This window comes from Prinia subflava, chromosome 16 (genome assembly GCF_021018805.1).
Source record: "Prinia subflava isolate CZ2003 ecotype Zambia chromosome 16, Cam_Psub_1.2, whole genome shotgun sequence".
Classification (NCBI taxonomy): Eukaryota; Metazoa; Chordata; class Aves; order Passeriformes; family Cisticolidae; genus Prinia; species Prinia subflava.
The window spans coordinates 6,902,151-6,928,710 of record NC_086262.1 but is presented as its reverse complement, the minus strand read 5'-3'; the positions used below and the strand labels follow the sequence as shown (position 1 = coordinate 6,928,710).

Here is a 26,560-nt window from a genome sequence, read left to right as displayed (position 1 = left end):
TTTGCTAGAATTTGACCAGAAATCTATCAATACTTAAATTTATCTCAGCATGACACCAAGATAACACTAATGCTCTGGAGGTAAACTAAAATTGCACATGCTGCATGTTTGCAGTTTTGCTTGTCTCAATAAAGGGTGGTAACTTCCTTTTTTATACTCCCTGGCATAATGTGGCAGTAAAGCAGACAACACCAGACAGACTTAAAAATTGATCCTACCATTCATTCTATGTGTTCCTAAGGGCTTTTCATTAATAGCACCCAAAGAGTAAAAGCATAATTTACCTTACGTAAGGTAAAGTTAATTATCTCACATTAAAGCCCCAGTGACTAATCCATAAAACAGCTGGTAGCATCTATTTTCAATTGCAAAACCATTTTCATATCTATCATTTTATTTCCAGAACATTACATGCAATTTTTCTTGGTAATTTTTGCCTCATAAAAAGTTGACCAGACTGTCTTCAGATAATGCTGCATTACTAATGTCAGAGTCTAATATGTGCAAAAAGCACCTCCTGTGGTTCTTACCAAACCATTTCAGATGGTTCAGAGCATCATCTATCCATAAAATACACTTTTCCTTTCAGGTCTGTCTCTTTTTTTAAAAAAAATTCATTGTGCATATAACACCAAAACATATACAAATCTTGGCTGATATTAAATACAGGAATACTGAGAGCCAAAGAAAACTCTTTTGTTCAGAGATGTATAATAATGTTACTGCTGCATGACTACACTTAAGGCAAAGCTTGCCAAAATTATTTTCTTACTCATATTTCTATGGATAAGAAGAGCACTTTGATGAGAACAGAACTTGCTCATTTTTCTAAAAATGTAATGTAACACCTTTCTTTCATTTTTCTGTCTCATACACTTCAAAAAGTCTAAAGCACTTCTGAAAAGAATAACTTAAAACCTGGCATTGCTGCAGAAATATTTAAGTGATATTACTGGTATACTACAGATAGAAATCCCACAATAGTAGCAAGATATAATAGTCACAAAGTGTGCAGAGACAATGCCAAATTTTAATTTCAAAACATGGTGATGTATGTTAATGAGGTACTGTGAAAATCTCCAAGCATATAAACTTGGGGATTACCACATACCAAAGGGGAAAAAAAAGCCAGAAAAGGATATATGAAAAGAAATTGGTCACCACATTTATGTAGTCCTCAATGAGCTTCTTTAATCCTAAACTGAATGCCAATGAATTTATCAGTGTAAAACAGAGCAGGACGATGAACCCTAACCACAAGCATTGCAGTACCACCAGCTCAAATGCCTTCCCCCTGCTAAAATGGTTTTTCAACCACAGACATTTCCCTTTTTGCTTCTGACCATTTTGGATCATTCCCCCACAATACAGATGTGTTTTTCAGAATACATGGAACTGCTCAGATTCTTCATGCTTCAAAATAGTTGTGAAATTAATGTATAGCATATACATGATAATTTGGCCACTGAAAATCCATGGAGGTGAATAGGGAAGTGTTCTGTAATATTTTTAGTAATTCATAAAATATAATTTATTTTTCTAATATACTTAAAAGCTGTCTTTGAAACAAAATTATCTCCTGAGCAATGTAAAACCAAATTCTGAAACATTTACAGAAAAACAGTGATCAAAAAATCTTTTGCCTATCAAAGTAACAGTCTTTCAGTTAATGTCTCCCTCTAACAGACACCTTGCAGAGCAATGCAAATCTCTAAATAATGTTTGCATTATTCCCAAGCCCAGATGCTCACATGAATACTACCTTGAAGCTAAACGACTAATCACCTAATTTTTTCTCTAGTTAACATAACTGCAAATGTTCTCAGAAGTAAATCAATTGAAAAACAAACAAAAAACCCAAAAACCTGAACTAAACCCCAAGCCCCTTAAAAATGGTGCTCAGTAGCTCTCGAGGTCCAGACTTCTCTATCTTGACCATACTTGTGTGGCTAATGAGTGCTGCTTTGGCTCGACAGGATATTTATCTTTCTGAATCTCCTGCCCTATAAGCAAGACCTCCCAAAAGCCATTCCGAGCATTTATACAAAAATTACTCTTCTTTAAAAAAAAAAAAAATTAATAAAACTCTGAATGGAATAGATTTTCCCAACTGTAGTTATTTCTGCCATGTAACATTCTCAGGGATGCAGGTAAGATTACGTTTCTCACCTTGTTGAATGAGTGAGGAAGGCAGGATGATGCAGAAAGGAGGGAAACAAAAACAAGGCCAGCATCTTTATTGCTACTGAGGTGAAAAATTAATTTACTTTTATCTAAAGCTTTGGACTTGTAACTACTGCTATTCAATGCTTTTAATACTTCTGAACACATGGAAGAAGTATATTGATTCCACTAAAATTTCTAATTTCAGTGTTCCTCCAGACAAGCAGCAACTTTGTCTGCCTAAAGAATTACCACGAGACAACAAAAAATATTTCGATGAGAAGAATGCAAATAGTTGCAAAAAAATGTATCCCTTTCTCAGCAAATATGAACAGACCAGAGCTAAAACTGCCAAACTACCCAGCTTTGGGCTAGGCAAAAAATATTACTTCCACACATCCAAAACCTAAAAACTACTGTGAAATATAAACTATCATAGTGTTTAAGAAAGTGAAAACAAATGGTAGATAAACTTCAATAAATCTCCTTTCATTGATCTCACTTGGGTAACGTCATTAAAGTCCAATTCTTTTTAACACAAATTTCACATAGTTGTATTCTTCCTCTACTGTATCAACTCTGAAAAATTACTGTTTTCTTCCTCCATAATTCTTCATCCCTTAACCAAAGCCTCCAATAAATATGTTCTTTGTTCTTGTTCAAGCTGCCTTTTTTTTGTTTCACACCTCCTGAAGTACCTCCCTATACAGGTCCACTCATTTCCATATAGCCACCGGGAATCTTACAGCAAGGTGTCCTGCATTCCTTACCTCCTACCTTCTAGTAATGTAATGCCTCTTCACATCCCTGCTGCTTTTACTAATGACTGTACAGAAATGTTTCAGTGTCTATTTAAACTCCTCAGTATTACAGGTTAAATTGTGATGTATAATAATAGCTCTGAAAATAAATCTGCCTGTAATTAACAGCTTTATCCATGCCTTTTCCCAAAGTCTACTTGCCTCAGATTCTTGGTGTGACAGCATTAACTGCACAAATGTTATTGCCTGTGGATAGTACTTGATGACTCTCATTTCAAATTAAAGCCCCAATAGGCTTGGACTGGGCTAAACACATAACAAAAGAAAGGTCTATGCCTCAAAATGTCAATTGCATATCACACCATTCAACTGTTCCAAACTTCCAAACCTGCGTCTTCACAGACTTTCACCTCAAAAACCAAAATGCTGTGCTTTCCAATTATACACAGCTTTTCCCACCAAACAGAGTCATCAGTTTTGGCCTCCTTTGTGTTGTGGTCCTCAGTTGAGTACCTATATGTTCCTTTTAAAATAGGTTTGACTCCCTCATTCAAATCACTCTCCAAACCAACCTCCTTGGTCTCATTTTGCACTTTTCAGCATTGGCCAGATGACTTCTTTCTTATGTTCTGCATTAAAATGCAAATTCAGCAACAGGAACACATGCAATTATATGCATAACAGAAGGCTCTATAAATGACTGTTTCCTTCAGAAAAAGGTAGAGGTATTTTACATTTTAAAATCGAAATTTTGTCTTTTGTCTCAACATACATTTTATGCAACAAGGTTCAGAATATGGCAGGTAGATGAGAATAACAGACTTCAAAAGAAGAAACCCTCACACTCTGTGTGGTTCTGACACAGATACCTGTGTCACCACTCATCTGCTTCTAAGAATGTTGCAAACTTGAAAAGACATGTGTTCATGAAACCACAGCTCTCATTTCCCATCAGAAAATCTCAACAATCTCTCTACCAAAAGGAATGAGAAGTCATGAGTAAGAAATGGGGAATATTCCAGAAAGCAAATTCCCTGCAAACAGGAGGCAGCAGCTGTCAGGTCACAAGCCCACACAGAAGGGTGGTGAGCAAAGGCAGGTGACCTTCAGAAGGAGAGTATGGCAGAAGGTCAAAGCAAAAAATCCAACTCTCTCTTTTATACAGACGTTAGCAAAGGGTTAGCAAGAACAACTGAAGAACCTGAACCTTGTTTTAGAGTATTTAATTCCCCCTATATACCTCCCAATTTATAAACTAAACACGTTACCAAAGAGGTAAGGATGGAATTTCCCGAAAAGGGAACAGATCCACATTCAACACTGAAAAAAATCCTCATCTCCAAAATGTACAGATAAAATAAAATATGAGGACAGAAAGGTAACACAGTTGATATGGCCAGTTAGATCAATTATTAATATATAGAGATTGCAGACAAAGCAGATCTCTCTCCTTACTCTCATCACATCATGAATCAGTCATACATTGCTCACAGCAAAAAAATGATGTCACTAATTTGAGTTATTTTGTTAAACTTCATTCACTTCTTTAGCTCTTGGTTCACTTGACTTCCTGTCATAAAAATTAAAAGCAGAATTAAGAAACAAAGCACTTTTCTGACTACTAAACATCAGCTAAGAAAAACTGACAACATGAAAGATAATGGCTTCTGCTCTAAAATCAGTATTTCGTAGTTTTCAGACTCCTATGTTTTCATTCTTATCTCAACTGAAAGCATTTCCAGTGAGATATTATGCAAATGATTTGTGGAAATAAAGACAATTTTCTACCACGAGGTTTATTTATGGAATGGAAGCAGTCCATACTGATGCTGAGGAGGGGATTAAGGCATGCAGCTGTAGTCTAGAGGAACCATCCATCACTATGAGCCTGCTGGTTTTATATGAGTCACTTCACTTATACTTTTTTTTTTAACTTCATATCCAAAGTCAATTACCGAGATATTGAAGCTTTCTTGAACCGCATTTTTTCTTCTAATTAAGGTCCTCTGAAATTACAGCGATTTTTAATTACATTGCAAATACTAGTTTGGATTGTGTGCCCAAAAACAGAGGTGAAGATTCCTATTATAGCACATGCTCCTGTCTTTCATCATTACTCTCAATCTCCAATTCAGAACTGAGAGATAAGTAATTCCTGGGAAGCCCAGGAAGCTCAATTTCCATCAGCTCCAGCACATGCCGTAAGAATGCTACACAGCTCTTGGTCCCTGAAAAAACCCCACAGAGCTTAAAGCACAGATTGATGAAAACAAGTCTGTTCTCATTAAAAGTGACAATTTCATCAGGAGTATAGCTGTGGAATTATGTGACAACTCTAAAGTGCCAGAAGAGGTCTGGAGTGCAAGAATTTTCCTGAAGATTGTTAGATATGTTATACTGAGGTTTTCACAATACATAAGCCAAGTATTTCCTTTACATAATAACAGAATATTCTGGATTGGAAGGGACCTACAAGGATCACCAAAATCCAGCTCCTGACCCTGCACAGGACGTCCCAAGAGTCACACTGTGTGCCCGGGAGCGTTGTCCAAACACTCCCTGAGCTCTGCCAGGCTGTCACCTCCTCCCTGGGGAGCCGTTCAGTGCCCAGCCACCCTCTGGGTGAGGAGCCTTTTCTGTTATCCAGGCCATTCCTCCCCTGACACAGCCTCATCCCCTCGCATCCTGTCATTGCTCACCTGTGCTTTCCCTCATGAGGAGGCTGCAGATTGCTTGAACATTTTTGGACTTTTAATGGAATTGGCTGCAGTCTGCCAGCACATCTCTTGTCAGCTGCACATTGCCCTGAACAACAAGCAAGCCACTAGCTGGTTACTAATTTTAGCTTGTTCTATGCATTCTCTCCTTTTTTTTTTTTCTTCTTTCTTTATTTTCTGTTACAAAAATTAATAATTTTTTTTCAAGAGGCTTATTTATAATAATTTAGGAATGCATAAAGAATGAGCTGTGTTTTAGGTAAGCAGAGCACAGCCCTACTGCTGATTTATTTCCTGCATTGCTTTCTGCAGAGTACAATACATGCTTACACAAACATACAAAGCTCTGCCAGTTTTTTACATTGCAGTTAACAGAGATAATCAGCTGGGGTAGAAAATATTCAAAGAAACACATTTCTCAGCTTAGTGAAAACGTTATGAATTATAAATATGTTAGACAGCAATAAGGCATATATGTTGTACCTTGAAATCAGAATTCAATGCTTACTGATGAAAATGTCTAGTCATAAATAAAATTCTACATAAAATAATGTACTCACCAATGTAAGGACAGTTACAGTGCACAGTTCTAAGTTAAATTTTGTATTTCAAATTTTCTTATTTATGTTTCTGCACCTACTCTTTCTCCATCAGAATGTAATGACTCTAAAGGCTGCTTACATATGTGGATGATCCTCAAACCGAAACTGGAATTATTTTTAAAATGTATCTGCATTTTCTATTTGCTGAGACTGATAAGAGCAAAGAACATTTCAATATACTTAAAGAAGAGCAGGTAAGTTCCTGCTGCAGGCAACTACATTCATTTTACACATATTCATTTCAATTTTTAAAAGTACATTAACTCCAGACAATCTACTAAAAATAACATGGCGTTGTGAAACTGTAGAATATTGATAGCAAAAGATTGACATATTGGTCAAACTACTTTTACATGTCCATTATTTCTCGACTGAATTTCACATTGCCATTTTTTGTACAACCTAACACACTTACAGACATAATGAAGTCCCTCCAGACACATAACACCTCTTCAAGGCCACTCTGACTTGCCCTCTACCAGCATGAGAATAACCCCAGGCTGTACTAAAGAAAAAGTCTATGTCACAGGACTTAAAGATCTCATATTTAGAGTTTTATAAAAATATAAATCAAAGCTCTCCTCTTTGGAGAAACAGCACACAGATATCAATGGCACATTATTCTTCATTACAAGTGTCTCTCAAGATGTGTTGCTCCCCTGTGACAAAGTCTGTCGCAATCACGCCTTCTGAGCCACGTTAATAACAAGATCAATAAAATTACCTTGGCCATACAATAATGGCATGTGGGAAGCTGCTGAAGCTGAAAATTATGTTCTCCCAGCAACTTGAAAGATAAATGAAATCACTGAACAACAAGAAAAAAGCATGACTTTAATATAATCCTGCAGAACTAAGGCTCAACCACTGTCTATCCTTAACTTGTGCCATTTAAAAGCAATAACTTAACTGTCATTTGCTGACCTAGATACTTGGCTTGTACTCCAGATGTTCTCACATTCTCTGCTGCTGGATTTGCTTTCTTACAGGCAGCATGAATGGGTACTCCATTAAAATTCTGAAAGCACTGGGTAGTCACAGTAATACAGAAGTGTTTTTCACATTCTTTCCTAATGCTCTTATTCTCCTTTTTTTTTTTCTTGCACTGTTTTCATTTGACAACAGAGGTTTCAGAAGTGTTAGGGAAATATTTGAAACCAGCTGTTTAAAGAAATGGGCTAACATAACCTGGAGAAGCTGTTAAAAAACAACTGTCTATTGGCAATATTTAGTGCATAGTCATGCCTTCTGTGAACACAGACTATGGAACTCTCAGAGCAACCTCTAACCAAAGTGCTACCGTCACTACTTTTTAGTTAACAAAACATGCAATTACATTAGTGATTCCCTCTGTGCTACCGACAGCCAAGCACCAGGACAAAAGTTCATCATTAGCCATTTAATGTTAACTAGTTCACTCATTTAATTTGCCTTTCAAGCTTAAGGATTGAAAGCAGAAATATAGGAAACTAGAGGAAACTGGAGTTCGGCTCCCTAACACAAGGATTTTTTTTTTTTTTTTTTTACAGAACTGAGATGAACCCTGGAACAATGTCCAGATGATCCAATAGATGAGGCACTAAAATAGCCCCTCACAGATTATTTTATCAGCCCAGAGAATTGCATGTTGTATTCCAGCTGTATTTCCTTCTCTAGGCCCACACTGACATTCTACTAAAGGAGCATTTATGAAGATGGAAGAGGAAAAGGATAGCATGAACAGTATGCAGTTGATAAAAATGAAAAGAAATTTTCTCTACATGGAAAAGATAGAAGAGTGCATTAGAAGAGTCATAAATGGAAAAGGCGGTATTTATCCGGAGCTGGTACTCGATGATATTTTGGAGTGGTTACTTCCAAACATACAAATGTTCTAGCTCAATTACTACTGTATAGATGTCACTAGTAAGTGATGACTTTTTAAAATACAGTCACTGCAGAAACTATTTCAAATCTTTTAAAATAACCAACTTGAAATTTATATATAATAATACATAAAGCTAAAGGTCTTATATCCTATCTGAAGACTGTTAAAACTGTCAAACTGATATCTGAGTGAAAATAAGTTTTAATCAAAAAAGGGGGCATAAACAGCCAAAATGAATAGCCCGCAGAGAAAGCTGCTGACAACATATGCCTAAAAAAAGAAGGCATTTCATAAGTCAAACCTCCTCTACTGTAGAATCATGAGGAAAGGTTTCCCGTTATTACAAACACTGAAAGTACCTTTGGAAAAATACTCAGGTTAAAAAACCAAACCAAAACAAAAACCACCAACAAAGTAAAAAAGTAACAAACAAACACACCAGAACCAAAATGCAAAACAGAATACCTCACACAATTAAAAAAAAAACCAAAAAAAACAAACACCAAAAGTAAGAAAACTAAAATTTCCAGTTCTTGGCCATGAATCACCTTCTGCTATTGCCACACCTTAATTAAGAGAAGAAAGAGGCAAGATGGACCCAAAAATTAGAAAAAACATCACACAGAAATAAAGAACTGCACACTAACAACAGCAGTGGAGCACCAGCCAAAGAGATCATCCTGAGGATTTTGTGTGTCACTGTCAGGCAGATGATTTCCTCGGAGAACTGCAGCCCGCAGTTTTGGTTTGCAATGTAATGACAGCATAACCTTTCTCAGTAGAAGAGAGGAATACTGAATAGTAGCCAACAAAATTTCAGTGATAGTAACTGAAAGAATGTTACTTTTAAATGGCTGCCCTCACATGAATACCATTGGTGGTCTGAACAATGAGAATAGTTTGATTATGATTAATCATTACAAACAGAAATTCTGGGTATTTTATTTTAACTGTGTCCCCCTAAAGGACTATTTTTATAAAAACAGTGGTTTTTGAAAACAGATACTGCTGGATATGCTGGAACAATTGGCTTAACTTAAAATCTCCTGTCTGCTACTCTGGTTCACCTTCAGAGAAATCATTATCTTTTTCCTACTAGACAATGCTTTAGGGTGAAAAAAGTGACAATCTCAGAGGAAGATTAATAATTATGGCCCTCTCAAAATTAGGTCTTAAAAAAAATATTTTGAAAGTGCTTCCGCAGATGGGTGCTATAAACAGGAGAGAAGCACAATCACTGGTATTACAAAATCTCTTTGCTGTAGCTCATTAATAATCCCATCTTTGCTTAAAAGGGTATTTCCTTATGAAATTATTTTAATTTTTGCCAAGTTTTGATCACTTAAAAAAATAAGTGACTAATATGTTATTTTATTTTCTCTAGACATATTAATGCTCATGGCTTCAGGAGCCAGACTGCTGCATATTTAGAAAACATGAGGGCAAATAACCCAACATAGCAATTCTTTTTTGCTGGTGAATGCTTCTTTTGGGACAGAAGCAATGTGGCAACTGTTCTTACCTTCGTGAATAAAGATCTATATAAATTCCAGCTGTGCATTAGCAACCAATAATTTTAGAAGACAAAGGGGCTGGAGAATATGAAAATTTTCTAAGGTCACTAACAAACCTCATTTTAAGGTTTGCAACTGTGAAATTGAAGCCTTGTTGATAATGTAGCCATTTGTGCAAAATCGTGTGTCAGCGCTGACAGAGGTAATAGAGGAAACAGCACCATTGTTCCACTGCACTTAAAAATATACAAGCAGCATTTTGGAAGCCCAGGCACACAGGACAGTGAAGTTTCGCCATCAGAGAAAAATCTGCTCTCGCATAACTTACAATTATTGTATGGGTAACAGTCATATTGCTAAAAGTCTAGCAAACAAGCTAATTCTGTGAAATAGGATTGAGCTCAGAAGGATGGAGAGGTCTTTCTGAAATCCACACGGGGTTTTTTGCAAGATTTTTTAAGTTTTCATCATTTGTTAAGATAATGAAAAGCAATGATTGTCATCATATTTATAAAAGCTAAGAGACATTATAGGTAATGCTCTTCATAATTAAAGTAATCAAATAACTTCATTGTCTTTCATTCTTTATTTAGGTAGAAGTAAGGGTAAATTGCAAGTAAACAAAAACTCACTGCCCTCTTCTACCTTGGCCAGCTTTAGAAGGTCAACCAGTAATTTAGTACAAGAGATTTGAAATGGGTGCACTTGAAACAACAACTGGGAAACAACAAATTACTGTAACATTGGTCTATCTCAAGAGAGAGCTCAACGGTTTAACATATTCTCAAATAGGTAAAAAATTACTTTGAGGTCTTCAGACAGGAGGGCTTAAAACCTTATTTCTCTATCACACCATTTCTTTTTATGACAATTCATCTAAGACTCAAGTTCTCTTAATGTCAGTACAGCTACACCAGCAGAGACACAGAAAAAAAATCTAACACACTCCACTAAAGTTCTGCCCATAAAAATATACAACTCCAGCCATTTCACTATTGTAAATCGTGGACTTACCTGTGTTCTACGGTTACTGAAAAGTAAGTGTTGTTAAGGTTTTTTCCTGAATTTGTTGTTTTGGTTTGTTTGCTTTTATATACAGAATAAAACCCCAGGTGAGATAAAACTTTGCCTCTCTAGAGGGAGATGTTTCCACAGTGCAAAGTTCGCAAATCTGCACCACACTGTCGCTGGTTCTAGAAACACTTTTCTCAGAAATGAGCTTCAGAAAAAAAGTTTATCATAAAATACTGCATTTAGGGACAGCCACACAATATGTCTCTTGCTTTTTGTAGAAGCTTTTAGACACACTTAAAAATGAATCTTTTGGGGAATCTTTCAGATAGCATGGGAGCTGAATTATTGGTTCCCACTTGAGACAAAAATTGTCGTTCATCTCCTTCAAGCAAAAGATCTTTGTCGTTTTTACAAGGGGGTCATTACCACAGCTTGGTGGCTGCTACTGCAAAATAAAAAGAAACTGCAGCATCTCATAACCCATCATTTGGAAGCTCTTATTGATACAAGAGGAAGTCCGCAATACTCTCAAGCAAAAGTTAAAAGCTGAAGTCAACTTTTATAAAAATTGAATTAGGTCTTAAATTAAGCAATTCTTCTACTGATAATATGTGATATAATTATACAAATATTTTTTCTTCCACTGCTGTTATATTGCCAGTGATTCCATGTGCAACTGGATTATTTTCTATCCTTTAGGGTACTTGAGACATTGGGCTAGCAAGATAAAGCTCTCACTCCCAAATTAACATCTTCCTCCCTTTCCCCAGAAGAAACTGGTTCAAGTTTTACTGACCTCTCAATAACTAATGTTTCATCGCTTCCCATTTGGCCTCTGGTGTACCTGGACACTGTTTAATTCAGCACAGTCAGTTATTTAAAACAACAACTATACCTAGCTTTACAAATTGCTATATTGCTCTATATTCTAAACGTAATACTCTGCAGCAAGGTAAACTTTCTAAAAATAATACTAATCATATTTTAAGAAGTCTATGGAATCTGATGAATATAATCAAAACACTTTTTAAATTTGCAACTCAGGAATTGTGAATTTTAAGTACATTAATTACTTCATATTTGCTACTCATGAGTCAGCTTTGATCTGCTAAAATAACATACAAAAGCATTCTTTCCCCTCTCAAGATTTTTATTTCTGCATTATAAACAAAATGCTTTTGTTAGTATTTAAAAATGACATTAAGATGACACAGCAAAGTAGTGTGGGTGAGAATGTGTGGGAAGCTGATCAGAAGCACAACGAACTTCTTGGATGTTCAGAGAACAGCAGATCCCTCCAGGGAAATTTGGAAAAAATATTCTGCATAGAAACAACTCTGCCTATATATCACATTTTATCTTTTTCTCCTAAGGTTCTTTATCACTTGGAATATTGGCTGGAAAACACATTTTCTGTCTTGATGGTTGTCTAATCTGCTACTTACAACTCCAGACATAATCCTGTTTATGACATTGCCATTGGTGACAAGGGAAGACTCCCCCCACATCCACCTCCACACTGAGGTCAGGATGATCAAAAGGACACAGTTCAGCAAAACACTCACAAGCCTAAACTCAAACATATGCTTATGTCTTATGGGTGTGTGTCCTCACCAAATGGGATGTCAGGACAGAACATCCAGAACTCCCGTTTGTCCCTCGGGTTGTCATTACTGCTGCAATCAGAGCCATGATCTAAGGGCAGTGCCAGGCAGATTAAGGCTGATGGTCACACATTTACACACCACAAGTTCACTGGTTCTGTTTGCAAACGTGCCCACACTGATGCTCAACCATTTTACTGCATCAGCCACAAGAGACCTGCTATGTGAATGACTGGGATCTCTTACACAGCAAAGGGGGAGAGGCAGACACGGGCACTGCAGAGCCAGGCCAAACTGGCAGAAGTTAATGAACCAACAGGAAGAACGAGATCAAGCAGTGGAGGAACAGATCAGCTACGACCAGGAAAGGCTTGCACTCCAGTTAAAGTGCAATACAAAGAACTCCATAACCGCATTTCAGCTTATATGAATTACTCAGCAAGAAAACACATATACACATTCTTTGTTTTCAAAAAGTTTAACTCAATAGGTAATTTGAGTTACATAAAATACAAAATATTTCCTTAATAAAAATAATTTGGACATTAAAACAAGCCCTTTACATATCCCAAAGCAGCAATTTTGATTGAAATCTCGTATTCTCAGTCTTTACTAAATAATTGCTGCCCTCATGAATAAACAAAACTGTTAGCCAGCCAGAATGTTATTGGGACATAGGTATCTGCCCTAAACTCCTGTATGTCATATCAAAAGTTCATATACCTTTGGGTTCTCAAAAAATCAATGCAACTAAAAAATTAATCAAAATTTAGTTCTATGCTTTAGACTTTGCACTACCATCTAGCTCACCCAAGATGATTCTGTGATTTTTAAAAGTTCATTTTTATTCATTTATCTGAAAGTAAAAAAAGAGGCCAGAAGGATTTTGATGTCAAGTGATGTCTCCCATCTAACAAGAGGCAAAGTTTGGCCCTAGTAGGAACCACTTGAACCTTCTAATGCTGTCTCAGCAATACATTGGTGATAGCACAAACTCAAGACCAAGAGTAAAAAAAGTGCACTCTTCCTATGACTGGACTAACTGGGTTTTAAATATCCTTAAATCAAAACTTAAAGCAAGGTTTTATGACTTTCCAGCCAATTAAAACCACCCGTAATATCCACTCTCTTCAACAGAGCACCTATTGCACAGCAACAATATTGGAGACCATTACCCAGTGCCATTTACACTTTGTGGCCGAGACATTATAAGAATCCTCTTGTATTGCATTTCAAGTCACCCAAATGCCCACAAATCTTTTGGAAACCCATGCAGAAATAGCCTCCATGGAAAAATCAGCATCACATTTACACATTTTAAGACTTCAAAACAAGGCTCATGTGGGACCTGAGCTCACAGAAGCATTCTGCAAACCCTATGCACAGAGGTGGGTACTTTTAACAGTATATTTGAATACAGCTGGTTAACTAGAATTATTATAGATTTCTCTGTAACTGGTCACTTGTGTCACATAATAGTAGATTAATGAAAACTGTATTCATTTCCAGGCATTTACACTAACAGGAATGATTATAGTTAAGGGTCCCCTGGCATTTCCATTACAAATCTATTTTTGAGGATTTATATATCAGCTATAATAATATATTTTTAGCTGAAACTTGATATGAAAGGTCTCAGCTATGCATTATTCAGTAATGTTCCCACACCTTTGAAAAGGCTTCTTTCAAAATTAAGAAAAGAGAGTAATTTTACCTCATTTTCCTATTTATTGTGGTTGTTGAACAGTTTATTTTGAGCAGCCTAAGGTGGCATTTGATACAAGATACAAGCATCACATTGTTAATTCTATTATGGATGACTTCCTATAAGTATCTTGCATCGCAAAACGTCAGTGAAAAACAGCAATTGGACAGTAAAACAGATTGAACAGTCACATAAGTTTGAGGAAGATTTCAGGCTGATTAAAAGGCCTCTTTGGTAATTTCTGAACCTACACGATTAGAGAAACAATGATGGAATTAGTAGAAAAATGCTCCTTTTCATTTGTAAATGATGTGCGTATTTGTGTAATCCTATTTCCTTCTTCCCTGTATATTATCTAAAGGAATAAATCATTTCCTACTAAGGAATAATGAAACAGTTACACTCCTAAATAGTTTAATTTATGAAGTCAATCTACTGGACTTTCAATTTTTTTTTCCCACTTAAATGTTATGCCTCCTTTGGTGCACATCTTGTCTGTCAAACATGGATTAACACTCTTATTCTGACACACCTGAGAGAGCCAGCAGAGCCTATTTTGGGTCATTAGTCCTTGGGAGAAGAAAAAGATTCTACAATGCTCTGCAAGTTCTTTGGAGCTGCAGGGTCTATTAACCCAAAAATGCACTTATAAAATAAACAAATAAGGATTAGACAGCGGACCATAACAATTTCTGGACTATTGGGTGATAACTGTTATGCAAATGACAACACATTTACCCTTACTGACCCAAAGAAATTAACACTATTTCACTACTTTCATTGTGGTTGCAATAATGTGCCTGTTTTTTAACAACATATATCTTTAAAGGTTTATACAGAAACTTTAAAAAGTCTGAACACTAATTTTACTCAGTCAAGCAGAAAGAATCTCTTTCAATAATTAAAAATTAATTCCAACTTCCATAGAAAAAAATTAAGTCAATTTACAATAGAAATTAGGATCAGATTTTCCAAAGGCTTCTGCATCCACGGCAGTGAATGATTTTTAAAAAAGGCTTCAGTATCTTTTCCACTATTTAATTACTACACTTTAATAGCTGGTTCTCACTGAGAAATAGATGCCTTCATTTCCTTGAAAGCAATGGGAACTTCTGGCTACGTCGCAGCCATATGTAATGCAGGAAGTAGAATGAGAAAGACTTCTGAAATCTAAATCATGTCACCATTCTGAGACATCCCAAATATATGAATATCCACATGCATTTCTGGAAGACCTTCTCACTTCATTTGGGCTTAGCATGACCTTTACTTAACTCTACACCTTATAACCATTTCTCTCCATGGGTTGTATCTAAAAATAAACAACACTTAGAGCATTTTGCACATTAGGGACTTTTGCCTCATGTCAATCCAAACCAACTTTTCAAGGAAATTGTGACGACGAATTTCTGAAAAATACTACATTCACAAGTAGTTGCCATTTTGATGATTCAGTTTTCCCAGTTCACGAAGATCTGTACTGCACATCCACTCAGGAAGGAAGTGCTGCAGGTGAGCACGCATGCTGTTCCTACTGAAGCCCATTCAGACAGGTTGGCAATATTTAAATCTCATGCAAATATAGACAAAATCAGTGTGCTTAGGTGATGTTTAATGTAACAGAAATTCATGGCTACTCCGGTTCAAAACCATTTCCAGTGACAGAGATGGCAAAGGGTGTGTTGTCAGCCTTTCATGGGTTAATTCATGACATGCAGGGTTTGTTTCTCTGCTCCCCTGACATCCAAATGCTTCCACTCCCAAACACCGTGGGAGGTGTTTCCATCTAGAACGGAGGTTCCCTACAGCCAGGCTGCTCTGTAGCAAGGGATGCAAAACACATGGCCAGGGAAAAGAGACATTCAAAAGCAGTAATAAGGACACCCAATTGTGAAGGAAAATTCTGGGGTTTAATCCATTGTTGCAGAGTTGTTTGGTTAATAGAAATGCCTGTTCATTAAAGAAGAAAAGAAAGAAGAAACAATCCAGAAAGCAGACACTGGAACAAGAACTCTCCACATCGAATAGCTGCATTTTTTGAGTAATGCTTTCATTAGGGTCATTTAATATACTGCTCCTGTCCAAGGCCAAGCTTTCTGTAGATTTCTTCTACTTCTTCAAAGTTTAGAAAGCTAAGTTTGTCTTTTGGCACAATCACAAAGATTCAGTGGTTTGTATATAGGAAAAATCAGTGGAAATACTCAGAAGTGACATATTTACTATAACAGCACACACTTGAATTGCAAAATGCATCTCTCAAAATAGTTGATTTTCTCCCCACACAGTTAAATTCTTATTACTTGAAAACTAACAAATGAATCCCTCTGTCAGTATTTAGAGAATAAAAGTTAATAGGCCTTAGCTTTGATGGAGATATGCAAAAGGAGCTCAAGATACACAGAAATAGCACAGTCCCCTTGTTATTTTAAGTCTGGGGACAGGGAGAAGAGCTCACACTCCCCATGTTTTACCTGGCCTATGATAAACGACACTGAATATGTACATATTCTTTATTCAGTTGGATACATGTCTATTTCCTGAATGTTGTATGTCTTCTTATTTAGAACAGAACTTCTAGCTTTTATTGGGAATTAATTACATCCTTATTTGAAAAACTCATACAAAAATGTGTCACATGTACTTGGTGTGATTCCAAGTCTTGGGAGGATCTTTCCATTGTTCAACTAATTTGAAAATACGTAGCCAGAAAATTTGCTTGTAAAGATATCTGTAGGGAAAAGCTGTGAAACGAGAGCACTGCTACTTCACTGGCCTTCAGACAGGCAAGACTGAAACTGTATCTATGCCCCTGTGTCACTATTCCTCCAGGGTTTGTGCTGTCCTGGCTGTTATCCATCCACTGTGCACAGAATCTCTGTCAAGAAATGGAAGCAGGGTGGGAATCCCTAAAGAAGCATAGTTAGAGTAATCACAGTAGAGTGCAAAGGCTGTTTTTCTTTTTGCAAACCCACAATTGCCAACATTTGCCAATGCCTCCAATTCATATGTAACTATACACAGGTACACACAGATTGCATCCACTCATAGTAGCACATTTTGCAGTTTTAATAACTCCAGACATTTGACTGTTTCTAAAGTTATCCTCTCTAAAGACAAACAAGATGCCATCTTCCATCTCTTAAAAGGGGACTTACAAAATTACCTTATGGATGAGCACTGTCCCTTGAAATGAGGGGACTGAACCTTACTTATTTAATTCTTACAAGAACTAGCAGAGAACTACATCATTAACCATGAGAAGTCTACTAGGAATCTGGATTACTTTTGGAAAAAGAAGAATTATTATTATACAAGACTATACTTCAACATGATTGAATACTAAAGGTTCTATTATAAACCTCGAAGAGGGTTGCATGATGTATGAGGATAAAAAAGGGAGGGAGGAATAATAAGGATTTAGTCATGATGCACTGACAGACTTTGGAGTCACTAAGGAGCACAAATACAACCATTGGAATAGCTTAAACTTGTAACAAGTTTGTAGAGTACAACATAAAAATCTTTTATTCTACTACACGGCTCATCTATAAAGATTTTATGTGATTTTCAATAGAGGAGTTATGAAATAAAGCAGCCTGTAGCAGGAGCTAACAAGTGCACTTCATGTTCATTCCCACGCATTAGCACCAAGACACTGCCCATAAAATATATTAAAGATAAATTTATCTTTTCTTCTGTGGCAAGAGCCAAAACACTTCAATATTTATAGATCAAGGAAAAAAAAAACCTCAGAAGACAATAATTATTAATTCAGTAGTAGAAATCACCTCTAAGGCAATCTCTTTAAATTACTAACAACCATCCCCTGGTATGCAGAAGGGAGTGATCACTTTGAAAAATCACCACCACCAACCAAACAAGATGATTTTTCTACTGATTAACAGCTTGCAACACTATAGCACACTGAAAGTGCAATCCAATTAATAAACCATTTCTATTGACCTAAAAGAAAAATGAGAATTATGTCATGCTTCTAGAGATGTATAACATAGATACACATAATATATATAAATATACAAAATAATTTATTCCTTGTGAACTATCTTATAAAAGTAGGTACAAACTTGCTATATTCCTGTGTTCTAGATGAATCTTTTCATGCTGTGGCTACATATATTCTAGCAAAACTAGCATGAAAACTTCAGTCCACATGTGGAGTATCAATAGAAAGACTCATTTTGGTCCTCAAGAATAAATATTTTATTTGGACATAGGAGCTCTTATTTTCTCATACCTTTAAGCCAAGAAAGGAAAATGCCTGAATTAGAGACATGTAGTAACAAAAAATGGAAATCCATACTAATGTAATTTCGTTCAGTTCAAAAATGTCCTGTGATGCTATTTCAGACAGTAACTGAAGGAAAAGGTGAAACAAGGTTTTCAGTAAAAAGAAGTTCTCACTTCTAAGACATACATCACCTGCTCTGCATTCACAGAAGTCTCTGTAGAAGGATTTCAGTATGACTCAGTAACGTATAAGCACAATAATTTGACAAGAGCCAAATTCAAACTGTCTGCTGAGAAATGCAGTTTTATGTGAGGAAACATATGCATTTATGGCACAGAGAAATTAATAAAACCAACTGTCTCTGGCAACAGAAGTATTTTGTGAAGCACCACCTTCTCAATATTCCAATATTTCATTTTCAATGCATTTTCAGCCCTGTCCTCTTCTTTTTCTCTCTATAGAATATGTGCAGTAACATAAACAACTAGAAAGGATTAACAAAAGAAGATATTGTTGACAGAAACCATTTTCATGACTATTCTCCTCACCTCTTTCTACACCAGTGTATATAGGACAATTTTTCTTGTTTTCATTTTACTCTATCAGGACTTTTCCATTAAATTTTGGGGTTTGGGAAAGCTCCACCCTATTTCCTTACCACTTAATCTCAATTTCTTTTTATATCACAAGCCATATCTTCCCTTTACACTCATAAAGATAATTGCTGCTACTTGAGGGGCAGCAAAACAGCTCCTGTTGTTTTCTTTATCTGAACCTATTTCATAATCTAAACTCTGTGGTTTGTTAACGTCCCCTGCTGAAAATTCCTCAAGAAAAAGGAGAGATTTTAAGTAAACCAGTAGTGGTCTTCATTATCAAGAGCCACTCAAAATCAGAAGCCTAACAGCAAATTATAGCTATGCCTGTACATTTCTGAGAATATTCTGATCTATGAGTATTATACTTATTGTTTTGGGCAACTCTGGCATAACTCAAATACAGAAGTGAAATATTAAAAAAAAAAAAAAGCTTCTCTTCTTAGAGCTTTGAAGCTATTAGGCTCTGCTATGTAAAACTTGGCACACACTAAGAAATAAACCTTTCCCTGATAGATGGTAACAGCTCCTTTGTTTCTCCAGCTCCCCCTTGATGGAAGGATTATGCTCTCAATCAACGGTAATGGCTCGCACTGAGACAAACCAATCCATCGTCTCTAACTTCACACACTACTGACTCCATGTGCCAAACCTGCACACTAAGCAAGCAAATACTTTGAATTAAATAAACAGCTCAGACTCCTGTCTGCAGACCCCAATGACCCACAGTGTGAAGAGTTATATTTAATTATACTTATATCTAGACAAAAACAAAAAATAGACAATAGTGTTACCAGACCATACAGTCAGCCCAGGACACATGTACAACCCATTACTTCAAAAAGTGTATATTTCCTGACTAAAATCTTTAGCTACAGAATATTTCTCTCTTTTCAAGACATTCTGTACTAGAATCCCAGAATAGCCACAGGCCAAAGGGGAAAAAAAAAAAAAAAAAAAAAAAAAAAAAAAAAAAAAAAAAAAAGGAAGGAAATGTTGACCTATTTAATAGAGAGTAAGCCAAGACATTGAAAACTAACACATGACCAACATTATCCATAGAAATCCTCATGTCTTATCTAGATAGAAAAAAGGCACAACATGTCACGCAGAATCTTCAGGGGTGTCTAGAGAAGAAAATTTATTTCTGTACTTCCTAATGAACTTTACCAATTTTCACAAAGAGTTTATGAGGGAATACTCATAATTAGTTGGGAGAAAAAGGGAGAAAATTAGAATGGAGAATAGTCTTCATTGCTACATTTTCAAGGGGTCTATTCCAAAAATTAACTGAGAGGAAAATGTGGAAATGTCAACATTGTATTAGACTCACTGCAACACAGCTAATCTTACATAACATCAAATTCATTAACCCAGGAAAACCATTTAAGTAGCCTTCACAGATCTCCATCTTTGTTTTCCATTGTTATTTGAATAAGAGAAACCCTAAGAAAATCTATAGTATAACTAGAATAAAGAATATACTCAACAATATTGCAAGGACCTGGTGGAGAGTGGAATTAGCCATTATCGTTACTGTATTGCATAAAATACCTGCTGTATATTTTTTCTTTACAGAATACAAAGAAATTAGTCCAAATAGTCTTGATATTTTTTGATAACCACATCAACTTGAAGTTCTCACTTCTCATGCGTGTTCAGCCCATTCTCCAGAGCTAGACCAACTTATGTTCCCAAGTACCAGTACTTTGAAACTATTTCTGTAAACTCAGATAAATGCTAGTTCAAGTTTCTCACTACCCAAGGTAAACAGCTTATACTTTCAGTTCTGTTGCATAAAAGAAACAATAATAAAGCACCTGTAAGGCCTAATACACTCTGAGTTCTTTATGATGCAAGCACTTATGACATCTTCAAGAATTCAAAATCAACAATAATATTCTTGAACCTCCTTAACATACTTTTACTTTCTATAAGAGCAAGTCTAAATTATCCCGTTCAACAAAGTGAAAACTTCATGATTTACTTCATGACACTGGAGTGACAAAAACATTCCGCCAGCACAGAATGGGTGGCACAAGTTTATATGGTAGATGCAATATATCAAGACTGAGAAAGAAATGTAATTTTAAAATAAATTAACAGTAAAATTAATAGAAGTTATCTCAAGCTGAATAACTATGATTATTAACCTCTCTCCCAAGGCAGAAGTTTGATCTTATTAATGTTAGTACGAGTCCTGGCAATGATCTGCCTTTATCTAAAGTCAGCAGTGATTGCCATGACTACAGACAAAGCTACAGCAAGGCCATGCTTGGAAAAAAATAGGTCCATAAATCCAAAAGATTCTTTCTGTGTCTCTTGTTATCTCAGAAGGCTTGCATCAGCAAGATTCCATGGTATTCCTCCTGGTTTCTACTCCAAATTCTGGTGAATTTGCAAGCAAAAAAGGCAAGGCCTTGCATACTAAGTATTTTGTTGTTTCCTTGTATATCTCTCTCCTCATTCATTTCAGGTTATATTCAGAGTATATTAGGACTTGCTATATTATACAGACCATTGTAAAATCAAGTGTTCCATTTTGCAATTAAGCAGATTATAATCTTGGTTTGGAATCTCTTTTGAAACTGTAAGTGAAAAAAAATTATGTAACATGATCGCCTGGGTTTAAGAAATAGGTGGCTTCTTAGAGTAAAATAAGACCAGAGCTTAAATGCTTTAGGCAAATTAGGATAACAAAATTGTCTATACAGTCCCTCCTCTGAGTTCTGCAGATAGTCTGAAAATACTTTTTTTCAGAAAGGTCAAACATTTCATTGTAGAAACACAATAAACTGACTAAACTGACTACAGAATACTAAAAAATAATACTGTTTTATATAGTTAGGCTGTAATTGTCAGATCACAGTATTCTGATATGCTATCACCTTTAATTGGAGACCAAATGTCTAGAAACCATTTAAAGAAACAAAGAAAAGATTCACCAGATTTTTTTACGATTTTTTTCACAAGAACCTTCCAGTTCTGAAGGGACAAGAGGATATAACACTGCCCTGGTAGATCGCAGTCCCAGCAAAGAACCCTCATCGTTCCCTCCCTGCTCAGGGCTGTCTAAGAAATAATTCTATGTCCCCATTTCTCTGACCCACAGTTGTCTTAATGAAAAGCAAGTGGTTTAAAATAGAAAGTACTTCCTCTGCACTTAAAGCTCCTGGAGGTAGAACACTAGATAACAAGTTTAGCAACACAAAGTTTGGAAGCTCCTTTTAGCCACTTAGAAATTTTCCAGAAGTAATGTTTCAGGAGGTGAAATTATTCACGTTTCCTGGTGTCTTGAAAAAGAGCAGCATCAAGCTCTCTGTCACCAACACCTCCCTGTCTCACAGTAAAATCACCTGTAATGTTATCCACAAATTAGGCCAAGGGCTTTATTTTACATTATGAAAAAATTCCTGTACATCACCCAAGTCGTTCAGTTTGAGAACAAAAGTTTGCCAATTCTTTCAGTGAAACATCTCTGAGAACCCAAGCATGACACTGAGGAATTAAATATTTTAGTAGTACAGTGATATTAAAACAACTGATAACTTTCCAGATGTTATTTTCAAATGCATGATTACAGCTACAGCAACAGCCTTAAAAATCACACTTATATTTAGAAAGATGTTTACTTGAATTGTCTTCAAGAATAATGGAAAGTTTGCTCCAAACAACAAACTTCCATTCACAAATACTTGACAAAATCACATTTATTTTGCATCACTTTTGTATCACGTGCTACTATGTTTCAGTGTCTTTTGTCGTTCTTTATAGGCCCCTATGGGTGTTAGGCCAAATTCCGTGTCCTTAGTGAATTAACTTGCAGATGAGGATAACAGCTTTAAAACTTGACCCCAAACATTTCCAAATAATAAAAGTGAGTGTTAGTAAAGTTTCATCTAAATCAAGAACAGCTTCTTCTAAAGTATAAAGCAGACTTGTCCAATTTTCTCCACACCTCATTAGTCTCCCAGGTGATGAGAGTGAAACACGGGAAGCATCAAATTAATAAGTTCTGAACGAGTTCAGTATTTGAGCACAGTCAGTTCCACGCATTTAGGTAAGAGGGACAAACATCTCGGAAAAACTAAACTTCTAAAATCATCTTTCATCACCATCCAAAACAATGCCAGGCTAGGCGAGAAAAAAGGTAAGTTTGAATACATACAGAAATAAAACCCTCTTTTTTGTTGTTTTTAGTCGAAAGCGCGCAGCTAAGAGACAACGGCAGTGATTGATTTTGTTTTGTTTTGTTTGTTTGTTTGTTTTTAACCAGGCCTGAGGGGAGGCACGGGCCGGGCTGAGGCGAGGCGGGCGCGCGGGGCGGCGCGTGCGGTGCGCGCGCGCGGCCGGCAGGGGGCGCCGTTGCTCGCGGGAAGCGCTGAGGGCGGGAGCGGCCCCGGGGCTGCCGCAGGAGCGGCCCCGCGCAGCCCGGGCGGCCCCGCCGCTCCCCGCCCCGGCCGACACCGCCGGCCCCGGGGCGAGGCCGCCCCCGAGCCCCCGCCGACCCCCGGGCAGCCGCCGCGCCCCGCCCCGCCGCCTCCCCGGGCCACGAGGCCGCGCCGGGTCCCCGCACGCCCGCGGGCACCGCTCCGCCTTGGCAGGGGCGGGGGAAGAGACAGCCACCCCCTCCGAGAGCAAGCAGCCCCAAACCCTAAGTACTCACCATATTGACTTCCGACACCATATCTATACTGGCAATGTCTATGTTCATGCCAACAGCCACTGGGGGACCTGCAAACCAACAAGATGGTCCGCAATGTGATCTCCAAGAACTTAACTCATTCTTAGCAGAGTTAACAGGGCGAGCACAGCGTGAAACACACGAAACGACGTTTAAACCTGGCCAGAAAGTCAGGAGGGAGGCGTGCAGCGCTCCCCCCGTTTTTCCCCCCAGCGGGGTCCCGTGCGCTGCCGGGGCGGCCGGGAGCGGTGCTTTATGTAACACACACACGTGCGGCCGCTCCGCGCCCCTCCGCCCGCAGCGCCCGCCGCCCCCCGCCCGCCGCCGGCACCCGGCCCCGCGGAGGCACGGACGGAGGGACGGGAGCCGGGGGGAAAGGGTCACCCACAGCGAACGCGTCCGAAATAAACAAACTAGTTGGAAGTAGGAGCACGCAGGGGGTTAAATGGCATTTATCAGTTAACAGCACATCTTGTACTCGAAAATAGTAACTGTGATCACAGGCACATTAGGCAGAAAGGAACAAACGCTGGGTGAACTTAAGACAGATTTGCATCTCGATAAAAACAGTTGAACAAGGGTTTAATTACAGGTTAGTAAAGTATCATCACACACACACAATGGGGGACCGATTATGGACATACAAGTAATTTAAGTGATCGCATTAAGAGCATCCTGTGCTAAGAAAATTGAGAAACAATGGGCTTAACTTTGGATCATCTACAGGAAATGGCAACACACACACCCCCCAAAGCAACAGCACCCACAAACCATTTGAAACCGCCCCCACACACAACGCACCCAGCCCGGATATGCAACCTCTCTTATGCAAAAGCAGTCAAATTACCTCCAAAATCTGGCCTCAGGCGAATATCATAGCCCTTCAGCAGTCTATCCACGGTCTCTTTCACCAGTGACATATTACTAGGGTCATTGACACTGAAGAAAAAAGAAAGAATAATGCTGTATTATTTCTGATTTCTCAGCCCTCAGCTGTACATTCCTCTCAGCAGCAGCATGCACTGCAATTCAAAGTAAAGGAAAAGAGATACCTTAATCACTTACCTCTGTGCACACACCGCGGCTATTATTAAAGGGAATGACCAAATCCCCAAGTAACCCTTTTTCCGGACTCTCAGCATCCCTTTAGCTTTTGATATGATTTAGGGTTTCAGTGAAGAGAAGAAGAGATCCAACTTATTCTGGCCAGTGCAGTAATTCTAATGTGAAGCGCATGCGCACGGCGTACCACAACATCAAAAGGAGCAGTGGTTGCTGCTGGAGATGGAGCAAATTTCCTTGAAAAAAAAATTAAAGGGGAAGAAGGAAATGCATTATTTAAAAAAAAAAAATAATCCACGGGAGGATCCAGTATATTTTTGTTGTCCTTTTTGTTATTGTAGAGTATAAATCACAGCAAGAAGAGAAGTTTTAGGAGTTGCAGGGTACCGCGGCTTTGCAACCTAGTTTAAGCGTTGGGGGGGCTGGACGGACTCGGATTAGGCACAGGGAGAATAGTTAAAAAGGAGAATGCACTGCGTACGTATGGGGGCAGGTGGGGGGAGAGAGGGGGCAGCTTAACTTTTTAGTCCCTGGAAAGAACCGCCTGAAGCATGGAGAGGTAGGGGCAAAGGAGCCGGCGCTGGCAACGGAGGCGGGCGGTGGGGGAGGAGGGAGATGAGCGCCTACAATATTTCTCACGGAGGAAAAAAATATGATGACGAATAGTTTCTTGTAAGAGGGGATTAGGCTGCTTCTTTCCTTACTGTGATGCCAGGCGCTATTCCAGGAGCAGAGGCACTGGGAGCTGAGGGGGTCGCCGGCTGCCACCGCCGGCTCCCACGGGTCACCGGCGGGTGCCTGAGGGGCGGCGCGGAGCCCCCGCGACCCCGCTGCCCCCGGCGCATTTTCCCTGTACCGAGCGATGTTTAACCCAGGGATGCGAGTTCTTCAGGTAGAACGAAACCTGGCCAGGGAGCGGGGGGAGGGGGGCCAAGGGGAACAAAAACACCACTCGGAAAGGCTTTCACTGACCATCCAGACCCGATGTAGGTGCATAAGCCCACTTACCTTAGTGGGTAAAACACCCAAACTCTTCAAATGCAGCGTGTGATCCAATTAATGCCTCGGAAGAAACCGGAGACGAGCGGAAAGCTGATCTGGGGATGCTTTGAGTGACATTTAAATCCTGAGCAGGAAAAAAAGATAGGAGAGAGAGAGAAGGGAAAAAACAAACCCCTGAAAAACAACAAACACCGGAGTTAAATTATTCCTCTCCAATCTGCTTTGTGCCCGTCGCTCCTTTTACACCACCTCCTCCTCCTCCTCACGCACATACCCGCTCGGCCCCGCGGATCTGTGCTGCTTCACCGAGCGGATCTGGGCGTGCACACGTCCTCGGTCGGCCCGGGCGGCGCGGGGAAGGGATTGGGAACACTTTGGGCGTCAATTAACAAAAGAAATATTTAACTCTCGCTGCAGGAGAGTGGAGGAGCAGGGAAAAAAAAAAAAAAAAAAAAAAAAGAGAGAGAGAGAGAAGAAAAAAAATAAAAGAAAAAACGGCGGGTGGTGGGGGAGGGACAAGGGTGAAGGTGTTGCACAGAGATCGAGGCGGGCTGGAGAGCCGCTCGCTCCCCGGCACGGCGCGGGGCTGAGGCGCTCCGGAGCTCCTGCCCTGCCCTGCCCCGCCGCCCCCGAGCCGGCCACCGCCTCCTGCTCCCGGGAAAGCCGCGATTCGCCTCGCACGGCCGGGCCGGCCCCAGCCCACACCCAGGCGCACCCTGGCCGGGAGCAGGAGAGTCAGGAGGGGTGCGGGGCCGGGGGATGCTCGGAGAGAAGAGGCGGCGGCGTCTCCCCGGGCAGGGCGAGGGGAGGAAGGGCTGAGGTGGGGGCGGACGGGGAGGCGGTGGGATGAAACCTCACCTAGGGAAGCGGCGCGGTGGAGAGTGGAGGGGGAGCTGCCCCCGAGAGACGGCAGAGCTGCTAATAAAAATAAACAGCCAAACCGTGAAGCAGTCGGCAGCCCCGAAAAGCAGGCAGCCATTTAACACAGCCCGACAGCTCCGCTGGCCGGAGCGCTCCTCG

General features: G+C 38.9%; 1 protein-coding gene across 2 annotated transcripts in view; it reads right to left on the bottom strand.

Annotated features, from left to right (window-relative positions):
* The window catches only part of GABRB2 (gamma-aminobutyric acid type A receptor subunit beta2), a 142,183-nt gene extending 116,244 nt beyond the window's left edge, over positions 1-25,939 (bottom strand). The window contains exons 1-5 of one of the 2 annotated variants that reach the window (XM_063413357.1): positions 25,815-25,939; positions 25,547-25,714; positions 24,542-24,774; positions 24,324-24,415; positions 23,459-23,526 (exon numbers count right to left, since the gene is read on the bottom strand). In XM_063413357.1, coding sequence (XP_063269427.1) covers positions 23,459-23,526; positions 24,324-24,415; positions 24,542-24,618 — 237 coding nt within the window. In that variant the 5' untranslated portion in view covers positions 24,619-24,774; positions 25,547-25,714; positions 25,815-25,939. Of the gene's footprint in view, positions 1-23,458; positions 23,527-24,323; positions 24,416-24,541; positions 24,775-25,546 lie in introns of both variants that reach the window. The other variant, XM_063413358.1, reaches the window with a different exon arrangement.
* Between the last annotated feature and the right edge of the window lie 621 nt (positions 25,940-26,560).